The sequence below is a fragment of the Galleria mellonella genome, unplaced genomic scaffold (assembly GCF_026898425.1).
Source record: "Galleria mellonella isolate WM207_F2 unplaced genomic scaffold, CSIRO_AGI_GalMel_v1 utg57, whole genome shotgun sequence".
Classification (NCBI taxonomy): Eukaryota; Metazoa; Arthropoda; class Insecta; order Lepidoptera; family Pyralidae; genus Galleria; species Galleria mellonella.
The window spans coordinates 10,642,410-10,655,988 of record NW_026442119.1 but is presented as its reverse complement, the minus strand read 5'-3'; the positions used below and the strand labels follow the sequence as shown (position 1 = coordinate 10,655,988).

At 32.0% G+C, this 13,579-nt stretch overlaps 2 protein-coding genes across 11 annotated transcripts in view; one reads left to right on the top strand and one right to left on the bottom strand.

Moving 5' to 3' along the window:
* The window catches only part of LOC113509841 (uncharacterized), a 91,570-nt gene that overhangs the window by 57,536 nt on the left and 20,455 nt on the right, over positions 1-13,579 (top strand). The window contains exon 1 of one of the 3 annotated variants that reach the window (XM_052899288.1): positions 13,010-13,325. The exons of the other annotated variants lie outside the window; for them this stretch is intronic. Coding sequence (XP_052755248.1) covers positions 13,076-13,325 — 250 coding nt within the window. The 5' untranslated portion in view covers positions 13,010-13,075. Of the gene's footprint in view, positions 1-13,009; positions 13,326-13,579 lie in introns of those variants that run through there. 3 annotated transcript variants of the gene reach the window in all.
* LOC113509722 (gustatory and odorant receptor 22) overlaps positions 1-13,579 on the bottom strand; it is a 133,841-nt gene that overhangs the window by 104,389 nt on the left and 15,873 nt on the right. The gene's annotated exons all lie outside the window — the stretch shown is intronic.

Below are 13,579 nucleotides of genomic sequence, written 5' to 3'. Positions count from 1 at the left end.
GGATGTAAGGAATCACCATGCAAAATTGCATTGAGTTAAATCAGTCCAACAGTTTCGAAGATTAGCCTGTACAGACAGACAGACAGAGAAACAAAAAAATTCGAAAAATCTGAACGCGTTCTATTTCACTTCTAACACGCGCCTGGTACTTGGTTTTTAGCGTTTTTTTTTCTATGTATTTGACCGCTACAGTTTTATTAATGGTATAAATAATGGACTTATAAAGATTAAACAAATTTATACATTAAATTGTCATTAAATATAATTAATAGTATAACAATAATTATTATTATTGTTTTACCAATTAATAATATTAAAATTGTAATTTTGATTATTAACTTATTGATATTATTTTAATAATTATTTTGACCGTAAATGTCAATTCAATTCTTATAATGTATGGGTATTTCGCTAGTCAAATATATAGAGTATTAATGTAATTTATACTCATAATGTATTCAAGTAACTTAAGGTCAGGTCTTGCTCACTATAAGGTCCTGATTGGTGGTGGTGTAGTGGACTAAATTGTTACGTTATTTCTATTGTATTCTATTATATACAGACGAATTGAGAACTGCCTCCATTCTATGTACAATTGAAAGTAAAATACAAGATTTTGTGAAGTTACTATTTACTCGTATATATAAAAATTAATACGTAAATTTATATATACATTTTAAAAATGAATTGAAATTATTTACTATGACTTTCTAGGGTTTCACTAATCTGTGCTTACATGCGTAACAGTAAATACAAATAAACAAATATGCATGAAACTAGCTTTTGGCCGCAACTTCGTTCGCTTCAATACAAACTTTCATCTATTTTACCCTTTTAGGGATGAATTTTTTAAAAGTCGATAAATAGTTAATTTTAGTTTTAAACAAGGAACCTAAATCTAAAATCTCGTGTCTTTAACTTGTAAACTAACGAAGTTTCATATAAACCATCAACCCCCTTTTTATCCCCTTAAGGGTTAAATTTTCAAAATTCTTTTCTTCTTATTCATTTACACTGTATACATTTCTCTGTATACCTATCTGAAACCTATTTGAAAAATTTCAAGATTCTAGATTCAGCAGTTTTGCCTATGCGTTGATATATCCTTTTTTATATATATAGATTAATATGAGTATACGTAAAGAACGTTTAATTTCCTTTGAATTATTTATCCTTCTAATTTGTGGTCAATTTGTGGTCAAATGGAATTAGCCTCCAGTTTTCACTGCGGTATTGACGGCACACACGACTACTAATGACTCGCATACCTACAAATGTCATGATATACACGTTACTATTATTGTAATAATAGTAAACTATATTTTTACCTACGGTATTCCTAGGTTTTTTAATTACCGTATATATATAAACATACATATTTATATAGATAGATACTGTTTATTGTTTCATCCAAAAGATTAGTATTTATATTTGTAAACTTATTAAAAAAAGCAATACAAACATTTACAAGAAAACATTGCACTGAGAAAACAATGGGCGATCTTGTCGCTGAGGAGCGATCTCTTCCAGGCAACTTTTAGATGGTGTTCACTTCAGATGTAATAATTGCATGGCAACATTCTCGATAATTCATAAAAACATTTATTCTTGTATGTGGCAATTAATAATTTTGATTGGAGGTAGTAAGATAAAAAAAAGTTGTTGGTGTCTGCTCTTAAATACAGAAACAGAACAGTTTTGTCGTTGTCGCTCATAAAGTATTTAATAAGTATAACATTTAATTTCACAATCGTGTGACTAGTTTTTGAATTTAATATTTTTGTTTTATAAAAGAACTACACAACAGATAATTTCTCGTGTCGTTCTTAAATATTTAAAAGGATTTAAGATTGAAACGTCTGTCGGAAGATTCAAGATCGAAACCCTTAGTTCTTATAACATTTACGAGGTAATCTCAGGTAACTTTAGCATGCTTTAGGGAACTGAGTGATCTGAGTATGTTGTAAAAGGAATTTTCGCTAATCAAAGGGTAAGTCATTTGAACTAATTTTGAATCTAGGTAATTTAGTACTGCTTTTAAAACAACTTGTCGTTTTTCGCATTCTCAAATATTTCAAAGAACTTATCGTACATACAGTCCACTTTACATTCTCGCACATTTTGGCCCATCGGCCGGATATCATTGATAGGCGACATAATTGTATTATTAGTAAATTTGATTTGCAAACTATAGTAATATAATATTAAAATAAACTGTTATCTAGTTGAACTAATTAGTATTTTTGCATTCCATTGTGCAGTTTTTATTTTAGTCGAGGGTAGATAACTAATTATTAAAATCATTGATAGTGGAATTAAGTTATTAATAATCACTACATTTTTAGAGAGGCAAAGGTACAATTGCTATACAGCCATACATCGAATATTGATTTCAATATTGATTGAATCTATACTTATCGATTTTGTTGTCGTTGCAAATTATTACGTAAATATATCGTACAATTAGTGAATTAGTGTACGTTTTTTAATAGTTTATTATTTTTAACTTCATTTATTGGCATTAATTTGAATTTTATCGAAATGGCGACCAATGAAAGTCTTAGTTATGATAATGGTGATATAAATCGCATTTCTCGTGATTATGCGGTAATGAGATTGGAAATTATGGAACAATCAGACCTATTGGGATTTTCTGAAGTAGACTTTAAGGATTTGGCAAACGAATTTCATATAGCACAATGTAAGTTGTTATCAACATTGAATCGTCAAGAGCGTTCTAGTGAATTTGAAATTACAGTTAAATTTGATACAAAAATGAAACATATAAAACAAAGATTTTGTGAAATTAATTCCACAGATAAAAAATGTGCTTCTAACTTAAATAATAACAATAGTGAGCCACAGACATCTGTGAAATTACCCAAGATCAGTATTAAACCTTTTGACAGTACCATAGACAATTGGATTTCATTCATACAATTGTTTGACTCTCTAGTTCATAATAGAACGAATATATCGAATGTAGAAAAATTACATTATTTGTTGTCAAGTGTTCAGGGTAAAGCTTATGAATTGATTAAAAATTATCCTGTTACGAATGAAAATTATATGAATGCTTATGAAACTCTTACGAAGTATTATAATAGACAGCGACAAATCGCTACAATTTACTATGAAAAAATGTTATATTGTGAACCCATTAAATTTAAATCAAGTTCCGAACTTGAACGTATTTATCGTACATTTTCAGAAAATTTAGCCATATTAGAAAAATATAAATTGCCAGATAAAAATTTTATGCTATTCCATTTGTTGTGGTCTAAACTTGATAAAGTTACAAAGGAAGCATTCCAACTTGATCAGAATACAGAGGATATTCAGGATTCTATTCCTAAGTTTGAACATTTACAAAAGTTTATTGAGAAGCACTATAAAGCGTTAGAATTAAGTGGTTCATCGTCGATGGTTTCCAAGATAAATCAAAATAATAATAAAGGAAATAATCAATTAAAATTTAAAGCAAAATCATCTCTTTTGGTATCCCATGTAACTTGTATATATTGTACAGGCCAGCACTCTCTTGCTAAATGTGAAAAATTTATAAAACTAAATGTAAAATTTCGTTTTGATTTTGTTAAGGAGAAACGTTTGTGTTTATTGTGTTTTTCGAATAGTCATACAGTAAAACAGTGTCGTGCTACCTATCGTTGTGAATTTTGTAACTATTCTCATCATTCATTGTTGCATTTTGACAAACCCAAGCCTGAAACTTCTGTCACTGAAAATGAAACATTAAGTAGCACTGTCTTGACATCAGTGGCCAAGTTTAGTGATAAAACAGTTTTATTTTCAACAGCTAAGGTTTTAATAAAAGATGGTCACGGTAATTATCAACCAGTTCGTGTACTGCTCGATTGTGCAAGTGCATGTAATTTTATTTCGGAGTCTTGTGTAAACAGGTTACAATTGCCTATAACTAAAACACAGCAGTCTATAAGCGGTATTGGTCATTCTACAGCACAACCACTTGGGTCATCGTTTTGTGAAATTAAACCGATAAACTCTTCATCACCATGTAATTTTAATTTAAAGGCTTTAGTGTTATCGTCGATTTGTGCTCATCAACCAAGCCAGTATATTAATTCTGCAGATTGGTCTCACATAAATAAATTATCACTTGCCGACTCTGACTTCGATCGTCCTGGTCCAATTGATATGCTTTTAAGCGCTGGTGTTTTTGCTTCTGCACTGCTCCCTGGTTTAAGAAAAGGTAAAGTAGGACAACCACGGGCTTTGCGCACTGTATTTGGTTGGATTATTATGGGTGAGTGCAACTCAGCTGATAGTTGTCAAAATCGAAACGCGGATTGTTATTTCGTTACAAATAATTCCCAGTGTAATATTTCGAACTTGTCGTTAGATAATAATATTAAAAGATTTTGGGAGATAGAAAATGTCACATCTTCTTCAAAATTGTCGAAGGAAGATCAGATTTGTGAACAATACTTCGTTAAAAATTCTCGTCGTAATCATGAAGGGAGATTTATTGTACCCTTACCTTTCATTGATCCTAATAATAAACCCATCTTCTCAAATTCGCGGGAGATAGCTATGAGAAGGTTTTTGTCGCTTGAAAATAAATTAAAAAATAATTTTGAATTTCGCCAGCTATATACTTCTTTCATGGAAGACTATGAGACATGTGGTCATCTTAAAGAAGTCAATGTTCCAATCAGTAGTGTCGGCGAATTTTATTATATCCCTCATCATGGTATATTACGGCCTGAATCAGTTACAACTCCACTTCGTGTCGTATTTGATGCCAGTGCAAAAGATGCTAATAATCTGTCCTTAAATGATACTCTTTTGCCTGGTCCTAAGCTTCAATTAAATATCACTGATTTATTATTGCGTTTTCGTTGGCACTCTGTAGTTTTCACAGGTGATATTAAACAAATGTACCGTCAAATAATGGTTTCTGATAAAGATTCGGAATATCAGCGAATTCTGTGGCGATCTTCACCTGATGAACCTATTCGAGACTATAAACTCCTTACAGTCACGTATGGCGTGTCGTCTGCTCCTTATCAAGCGCTGCGTACAATTGCTCAAGTGGCTGAAAACTCGGCAACGGAATTTCCATCGGGATCCGCTGTGTTGAGTCGTGATATTTATGTGGATGATGTGGTATCAGGAGCTGAATCTGTCGAAAAGGCTTTAAGCATAAGATCGGAATTGACTAAAATGTTGTCGTCGAATGGGTTCCATTTACGAAAGTGGACCTCTAATCATAAAGATTTCTTGAATAATATTAAACCATCTGATTTGTACTCAGAGGAATTTAGGAGTTTCGAAGAAGCCTCTGATGTCACACTTAAAATTTTGGGACTTTTGTGGATACCAAGTGTAGACTGCTTTACATTTAAAGTTGCTGAATTCGAAGAGCGGCGACTCACAAAAAGAACAATATTATCGGACATTGCACGAATCTATGATCCTTTAGGTTTTCTTGGTCCTGTTACATTCTACGCTAAGTATCTTATGCAGCTTCTTTGGACTTCGGGCGTTTCTTGGGATAGCGATATACCTGAGGATATTGCCAGGGAATGGTCGAAGTTCAAATCTCAATTATCGTCTTTATCGTCTATTTCTATCACTCGTCGTATGGTCAACTCTTTTGTGTCTCTACAGTTTCACGGTTTTTGTGATGCTTCAGAGCGTGGATATTGCGCTGTCGTTTATTGTCGGTCTGTCGATGCAAATGGTTGTTGTTCTGTCGAATTTTGCTGTGCAAAAACTAAGGTTGCACCTCTTCGTAAACTGTCGTTACCTCGATTGGAGTTACAAGCTGCTGTTTTACTAGCAGACTTGATAAATTCAGTACTGAGTGCTTTGAAACCACTGCATGATATAAATAACATTTTTGCTTGGTCAGATTCTACTGTTGCTTTGTCGTGGATAAAGTCATGCCCATCTAAATGGCAGACGTTTGTAGCTAATAGAGTAAGTCATATCCAAGACATAGTCTCTCCTGAATGTTGGCATCATGTTAGTACAAATTTTAATCCTGCTGATGGAGGATCACGCGGCATGCATCCAGCTGACTTAGTTAAACATAAATGTTGGTGGAAGGGGCCAGTATGGCTATCTGAACCTGAAGAAAATTGGCCAGAATCATTGTTAATTTTGCCATCTTCTCATGACGTTCAAGCAGAGCAAAAGATTCTTTGTCTTCAAACTTCTTCTAATGTCAACTTTGTCGATCAGTTATTAAATAAATTCTCGTTGCTAATAACTTTGAAACGTGTATTGTCGTTTTGTTTCCGGTTTATTCATAACTCGCGTCGAAGCAGTTCAAATGAAAAAAATTTTGGTCCTTTATTGTCGTCTGAAACGAATAAATCTTTTATGTATTTAATTAAATATGTCCAGCAAACTACCTTTTCGAAGGAAATTGATAATTTGAAAAGAAACCGTTCGAATTTACTTCCTAAAAGCTTACGTAAATTGTCGTTGTTCCTCGATGTTGCGGGACTTTTGAGGGTGGGCGGACGACTGGCTAATGCCAATGTAAATTATAATGTCAAGCACCCCCTTCTCTTACCTCGCGATCATCGCCTAACTCATCTCATAATTGATGATTGTCACAAAAAGTTTATGCATCCTGGTGCACAAACACTTCAGAATATACTGGCGCAAAATTTTTGGATTCTGTCACCTAAGAGAGCGATTCGATCTGTCATAGCAGGTTGTATGAAATGTTTTCGGGCTAAGCCTCAGCCGGCTCCAGCCCCTCTTATGGGCAATCTGCCCGCTTATCGTATCAATCAAATTAAACCTTTTTCAAATGTTGTCGTTGATTACGGCGGTCCTTTTGATATTGCGTTAGGTCGTGGTAGGGGCGTAAAGACCTATAAAGGCTACATTTGCGTTTTTGTGTGCACTGCCACCAAGGCCATTCATCTAGAGCTTGCCTCAGAACTTACAACTGAAGCCTTTTTAGCCGCATTAAAAAGATTTATCGCACGAAGAGGTCGTTGTAGCCATATTATATCGGACCAAGGAAGAAATTTCGTTGGTGCTAGTAACTATCTTGCTTCGATCATGAAAGAGATTTCAGAATCTCAAGAAATAAAATTTTCGTTAAGCCCACCTGGTAGCCCGCATTTTAATGGGTTGGCTGAAGCTGGAATAAAGTCTGTCAAGGCTCATCTGGTTCGGGTTATTGGTCTTCAAAGATTAACCTTTGAAGAATTTTATACAATTTTAACTCAGATAGAATCAATGTTAAATTCTCGTCCTCTGTCGCCACTTAGCTCTGATGCTAATGATTTTTTAGTGTTAACCCCAGGCCATTTCTTGACATTGGAACCTTTGTCGACTATTCCGGAAGAAAATATAACCAATCAAACTATTAGCATCCTTCAGCGATGGAAGCTAGTTAAAAAAATCCATCAGGACTTTTGGCGTAGGTACCAACGTGAATATATACACACGCTTAACCAAAAGGCTAAATGGGATAAAAATTATACTAATATAGCTATCGGTACATTAGTACTAATTGTAAATGAACAATCAAGCCCCTTAAAATGGACTATGGGTCGTATCATCGCTTTGCATCCCGGACATGATGGTGTCTGTAGGGTTGTAACAGTAAAAACTGTAACCGGTCAATACAAAAGACCAGTTGTTAAAATTTGTCCATTGCCTATATGTTATTAAAATATTTTCGCTAAATTATTTATTCTTAATAGCTGTAATTTCAAATTATATTAGTAAACTTTATTAAGATTCATAATTGTACTTCTTTGTGTATTATTATTATTTATTTTCGTTTAAATACCTTGTATTTAGGTGGGCGGAATGTTCACTTCAGATGTAATAATTGCATGGCAACATTCTCGATAATTCATAAAAACATTTATTCTTGTATGTGGCAATTAATAATTTTGATTGGAGGTAGTAAGATAAAAAAAAGTTGTTGGTGTCTGCTCTTAAATACAGAAACAGAACAGTTTTGTCGTTGTCGCTCATAAAGTATTTAATAAGTATAACATTTAATTTCACAATCGTGTGACTAGTTTTTGAATTTAATATTTTTGTTTTATAAAAGAACTACACAACAGATAATTTCTCGTGTCGTTCTTAAATATTTAAAAGGATTTAAGATTGAAACGTCTGTCGGAAGATTCAAGATCGAAACCCTTAGTTCTTATAACATTTACGAGGTAATCTCAGGTAACTTTAGCATGCTTTAGGGAACTGAGTGATCTGAGTATGTTGTAAAAGGAATTTTCGCTAATCAAAGGGTAAGTCATTTGAACTAATTTTGAATCTAGGTAATTTAGTACTGCTTTTAAAACAACTTGTCGTTTTTCGCATTCTCAAATATTTCAAAGAACTTATCGTACATACAGTCCACTTTACATTCTCGCACAGATGGAGAAGAGTAATATAGGTATATACGAGTATATGTTTTGTTTTAAAAAAAAATTACACTTTTGATAATACAGTACAATTTATAATTATTATACAATGTTATTATTATTATTATTACTCGTATATCAGTGAACAGTTTCACTGCTGAGTATAAACTTCACCCTTGAGGATTTTGTTAGGAGTTGTCACGCTTGACTCGTTATTAAGACTCTTCTCTTGTCGACTATTAAGTTCATTTAGTCGCCTCTTACGACACTCACGGAAAAGGAAAGGGTGGCCCATTCTATGCCAGGAGCATACGGCTATATACAATGTATAAGCATAAAATAAAACTATATACTAAATTCATGTTCAAATATTTTCTCTTACACAGCTTAATTATTAGTTCCTGAGTGTTTAAGATTTTTTTATAGTTATTAATTGACTTTTTTATATAATGATAATGATTTTCAATTGTATATATAATATAATCAACGTAATTTTAATTAGCAATCGAAGTTTGTAGACGTCTGCAGTAGTAGAGGTTATATCTCTATAGATATTTTCTCCTCTCAGGTTCTCAAGGTTGACTGGAAGAAATCCTTTTAAGGGATAAGTCCGCCTATGTACATTTTTATTATAATCTAATTTCTATTTTAAAAGTGTATGCACAAAATCATAAATAAATACCTAAATAAAATGTGAAACAAAAGGAGTACTAGTAGCATTTTCTACCATTTTTACCTTTAGGATTTTTTTTAATGGGTGATAATGGAATGGTAACTTTAATGGTGACCTTCTTTCTTCGTCACTTTTCATCTCTCACTGGTGCCCCGCCAGTTATCTCACCATGATAAATTCGATAAGAATTAACCATGATGGTGTCAAGGGGGAACCGCTTGGTAGTCGACCTAAAAGAGGGTATATTACTAGCAATGGTGTTATTAGACCTCATTACTAACAATCCCTTTCCCCCCTACCTTAAGGGTTGTTATAAATATCCGAATGCGATCTTTGTTATTCTTTTACATGTCATTGACATTACAACATTGTTGTTTTATAACTTAACATGTTACTACAGTCTTATTGTCTAGAGTTATTTTACTACAAATATGTAAACAAAATAACTGTACGCTAGTTTTCCTCGTCCAAATTATGATGTAGTTGATATTTCTCTTTCATGACAGTACAGATGTACCTGAGTCAACTGAAATTTTCAGTGAGTAAGTTATTTGACGTGTGACTCAAGAAGCTATACAAGTGTAGTAGACATTAACCTATTATATCATACAAGTTTTTACACATGACTTCACTCGCGTAGCGATTTATTGATTGATCGAGATAAAAAGTAATCTATGTATTTCTTCAAACAGAATTTAATTCAAAAATTAATTAAATTTAAATTCAATTAGAAATTAAGACGAACCTAGATGGAAACTATATTGATTTAAAAATAAAAATCTACTAGCTATATCTTGTAGTTTCTCAAATCAGTACATAAATAATCCTATGTACTAAATTAATAACAATTAACTTTCGTATTTATAATATCAACAGGATTTATGAATTAAAAAAATTATATATAGATAAATTGAAAATTTATTTCCTTGGCAAAGTTTTTTAAAAATGGAATCATTCATAACCCTCCTGAATTTATAGTTTACACCAGCGGGATACTTATGCAGGATAATAGATGAAGATAAACTTATATAGGTTGATACATCGCGATGAATTTACTAGTAAGGAACGATGGTTTCCAGAGGGATCGCATTGAAGTCCACACATACATACATACATATCTGTCACGCCTGTCTCCCATTAGGGTAGGCAGAAACAATGGAACGCCAAATGCTTCGATTTGAAGTCCACCTGATAAGATATATTGTTACCGAAGGGACTGTTAGTCCCCGTTATCAATGATCCCTTCTCTCTACAGTATTTCCTAGGTAGGTATATTCTCTAGGTGGCCAGGTTAGTAAATATTAATATTCCATGCTTTATTATAATACGTGAGTAAGTGTGACATAAACCAGTTAACGCAAACTTCAGCATTAATACTTATTACCGCTTGTGTGGAATTATTTCCATTATTAACAAGCAATGCGTGCAACGTTTACGTAGACTAAATAAGAAATAAGGAAGTGGGAAGGAAAATTACTATTGAATAAGTGACAAAATCAATTTGTAATTGAATTTAACTTGAAATTTTGTTAGAACTTTTTCCATACATGTGGCATTTTCCACTTTGGATATTACTTTTTTTCTTATTTCGGACTTACTTCGGAGTATTACAGTTGCTAATATATAAAGTACATGTTATTTATAATCCTTATCGTAACAAGAAGAAAATAATAAGTTAAAAAGAATATTTATATATTTGTTTGTGATTTGAAATTTGATTTTATACAGATTGATTAAATTTTAAGTTCATAAGTATAAATCAAAAAATCTGATTATATATTAAAGTTAAAAGTCAAGTTTGACTTAAATTATATACATACATATATATGCACCTAATCTTCTTTATTACCCTGCCTTTAGTATTTTTCTTATACTAATAATAAATATTTTAGACGATACATTAAAACGAGATTATCAAAGTCGGTGTTTATGAAAATTTTGTACACATTTTTACATTTATAGTAAACTATGAACGAATTCTCGAAAAGGAGAAAGTTCCGAATTCGTCTGTGTTTTTATGGTCGTTTACGCGATTGCATTGCTAATTTTAAACCGGCTTTAATAAATTCTCTTGTGCATATTCTTATATTAATATTATGACAATTGAAGCTGCTGTTTTTAAAGAACAAAAATTTGCTTCCTGATAATCAAAATATGTCGTGTCCTAAATTCAACTGCTCAGGCTTTTATCTATATTTATGTAATATTATAAAGAGAACATATTTGATTGTTTGTTTATAGTGGACACATTATATTTAAATGTATTAACAACCCGATTAACTTACATCTCTTTTAGTCGAGAAAGCTCAACTAATTTTGGGACCACCCAGAACTATTCGTCATGAGCGGCATTATAGGTATTAACGATCCCAAATAGTCCCGAAACTAGTCGAGATTTATCGACTAAAATATACATAACTTAATCCATTGTTACTAAAATAAAATATAGATTTTGCTTCACAAATAAGTATTACAAATCCATAAAAAAGAAACTGCTTAAATTGTGGCCAAACCAGTTAATTTGATTTTGAAACTAAACTGCTAAACCAATTTTGATAAAATTGATATAAAAATAATATGCTGATATATCCTTTCAAATAAAATAGAATTTTCGAAAGCGATTTATAATTAATGGAATTTTGAGGTAATATACATAAAAAAATACAATCAAATAATATTTATGTATATATAGTTAGAATAATTAGCGCATAAATAAACAAGTTAGTTAGTCAAGTGTATACGAAGAGAGATTATCTCTTCTAATCATATTACTCTACAAATGGTGTCATTCATAGACAATTTGACCTATCAATAAAGGTAAAATAATGTAGGTGCTTATCAATATGGTTATTTGTGATAAAAATCCTATTTATCTATTAAAATAATAGTAATATAATTATATCTTGTACTTCGTAATAAAAAATACCTCGTGTGGTCCCGCCATAGAATAGGACACCCCTTCCTTTCCTATGGGTGTCGTAAGAAGCATTTAAAGGAATTTAATGGTAAAGGATGGGCTGCTAAAAGACTGTTGCCAACCTATTTGCCAAACGTGGCAACTACTAGCAAAGCTCCCCTTATTGGGACAGCTTATGTTCAGTAGTCGACAATTAACGACTGAAATTAAGACGATTATATTATAAAATTATAATAATAGAATTCCTTTAGATACTTCATGAATATGAATGTAATAGGTATTAAAATGTTATTCAGCAATATGTTTCGTGATTACCCTTAACAATTAGTTTTTTTGTATCCGCTAATTATTTTTAGTTACTTAAGAAATGCACGTTACTTTTGTGATCTTAAGTACTTGCTAGTTAAAATCTTAGTCATCATATAGATGCTGGATATGTTCTCACAATGAGTTAGTAAAACGGATGTTTGTCATGGGTTTTCCCAATTGGTTACAATTTTTGCTACAACTAAAATAAAAATTTACCCTTAAAAAAACATATATACGCATGTAAAACTATATTGTAATAATTAAACATAGCCATTAAAGCTAGTCAAAATATTTTTATTTTATTTAATTAAAATTAAATAATCATTAAAATTCTGCATTTAAATTCTGTAAACCTAATTAATGACAAATTTCGTTAATAATATGACCAAAAATTTGTATTCGACTTAAATTTAGAATAATCTAAAAAATTCAAAATATTTTTTTAGTCGTTCCCAATTATAATCTGCTCGCAGAACCACTCAGCCTCCAACCCCCGCAGGGATCAACATTCTTTCTCAATATAGGTAAATAAAAATGAAACTTATGTGGTTCGACCAGGACCCTTGTACATAATCTGGGTGGGACCGGGTACGCCCTCTATACGTCGATTGGGCCGCCGTGGGAACGCTCAATGTCGATTCGTCATTCGCCCCCCACTGCTGGCAGCATGTGTTCAATGTAGACTAGCCTTTATCTTCGAGCGGTCACACCAAATCATTTAGTATTGTACCTGACACCAAGCGTGTCGCATTGTCGTTTTGGGGATGTTGATTGCGATCATTATTTATTATGGATTACATTAGCATCCCAACGTGTGCTTTGAATAGACAGATCAGTACTGTGATAGTTAGGATCAAAATGGATGTGTTTGACCAGAGTTGTCCGTCCGAAAATTGTCCAGGGCTGGACTGTCCGAAGATTTTAGAGTCGTCCGTATGTAAAAAATGTTCCAGGACTAGATTAAATAGCATATACAGTGATTGTGATAGTGATAAAGTTGGGAAATATCGATCGTATAAATTTCGAGCTGTCAAAAGTAGTAAGCATGTTTTTGATTTTTTTATATATATTTTATGTATTTATTACATATTGAATTTATTTAATTTTAATTAACAGAAATAATGCAACTAACATTTAAAATTATTTTGTAATTTAAATTATTTTTATAGCTGTATTGTAACAAATGGTATTCAGTTTCACTTAATTAATTTATAATATTATTATTACATATATTAATTTATTTCTGTTATTTCGTAGTGATGTATGTGTGAATCAATACTTAGTACTTACATA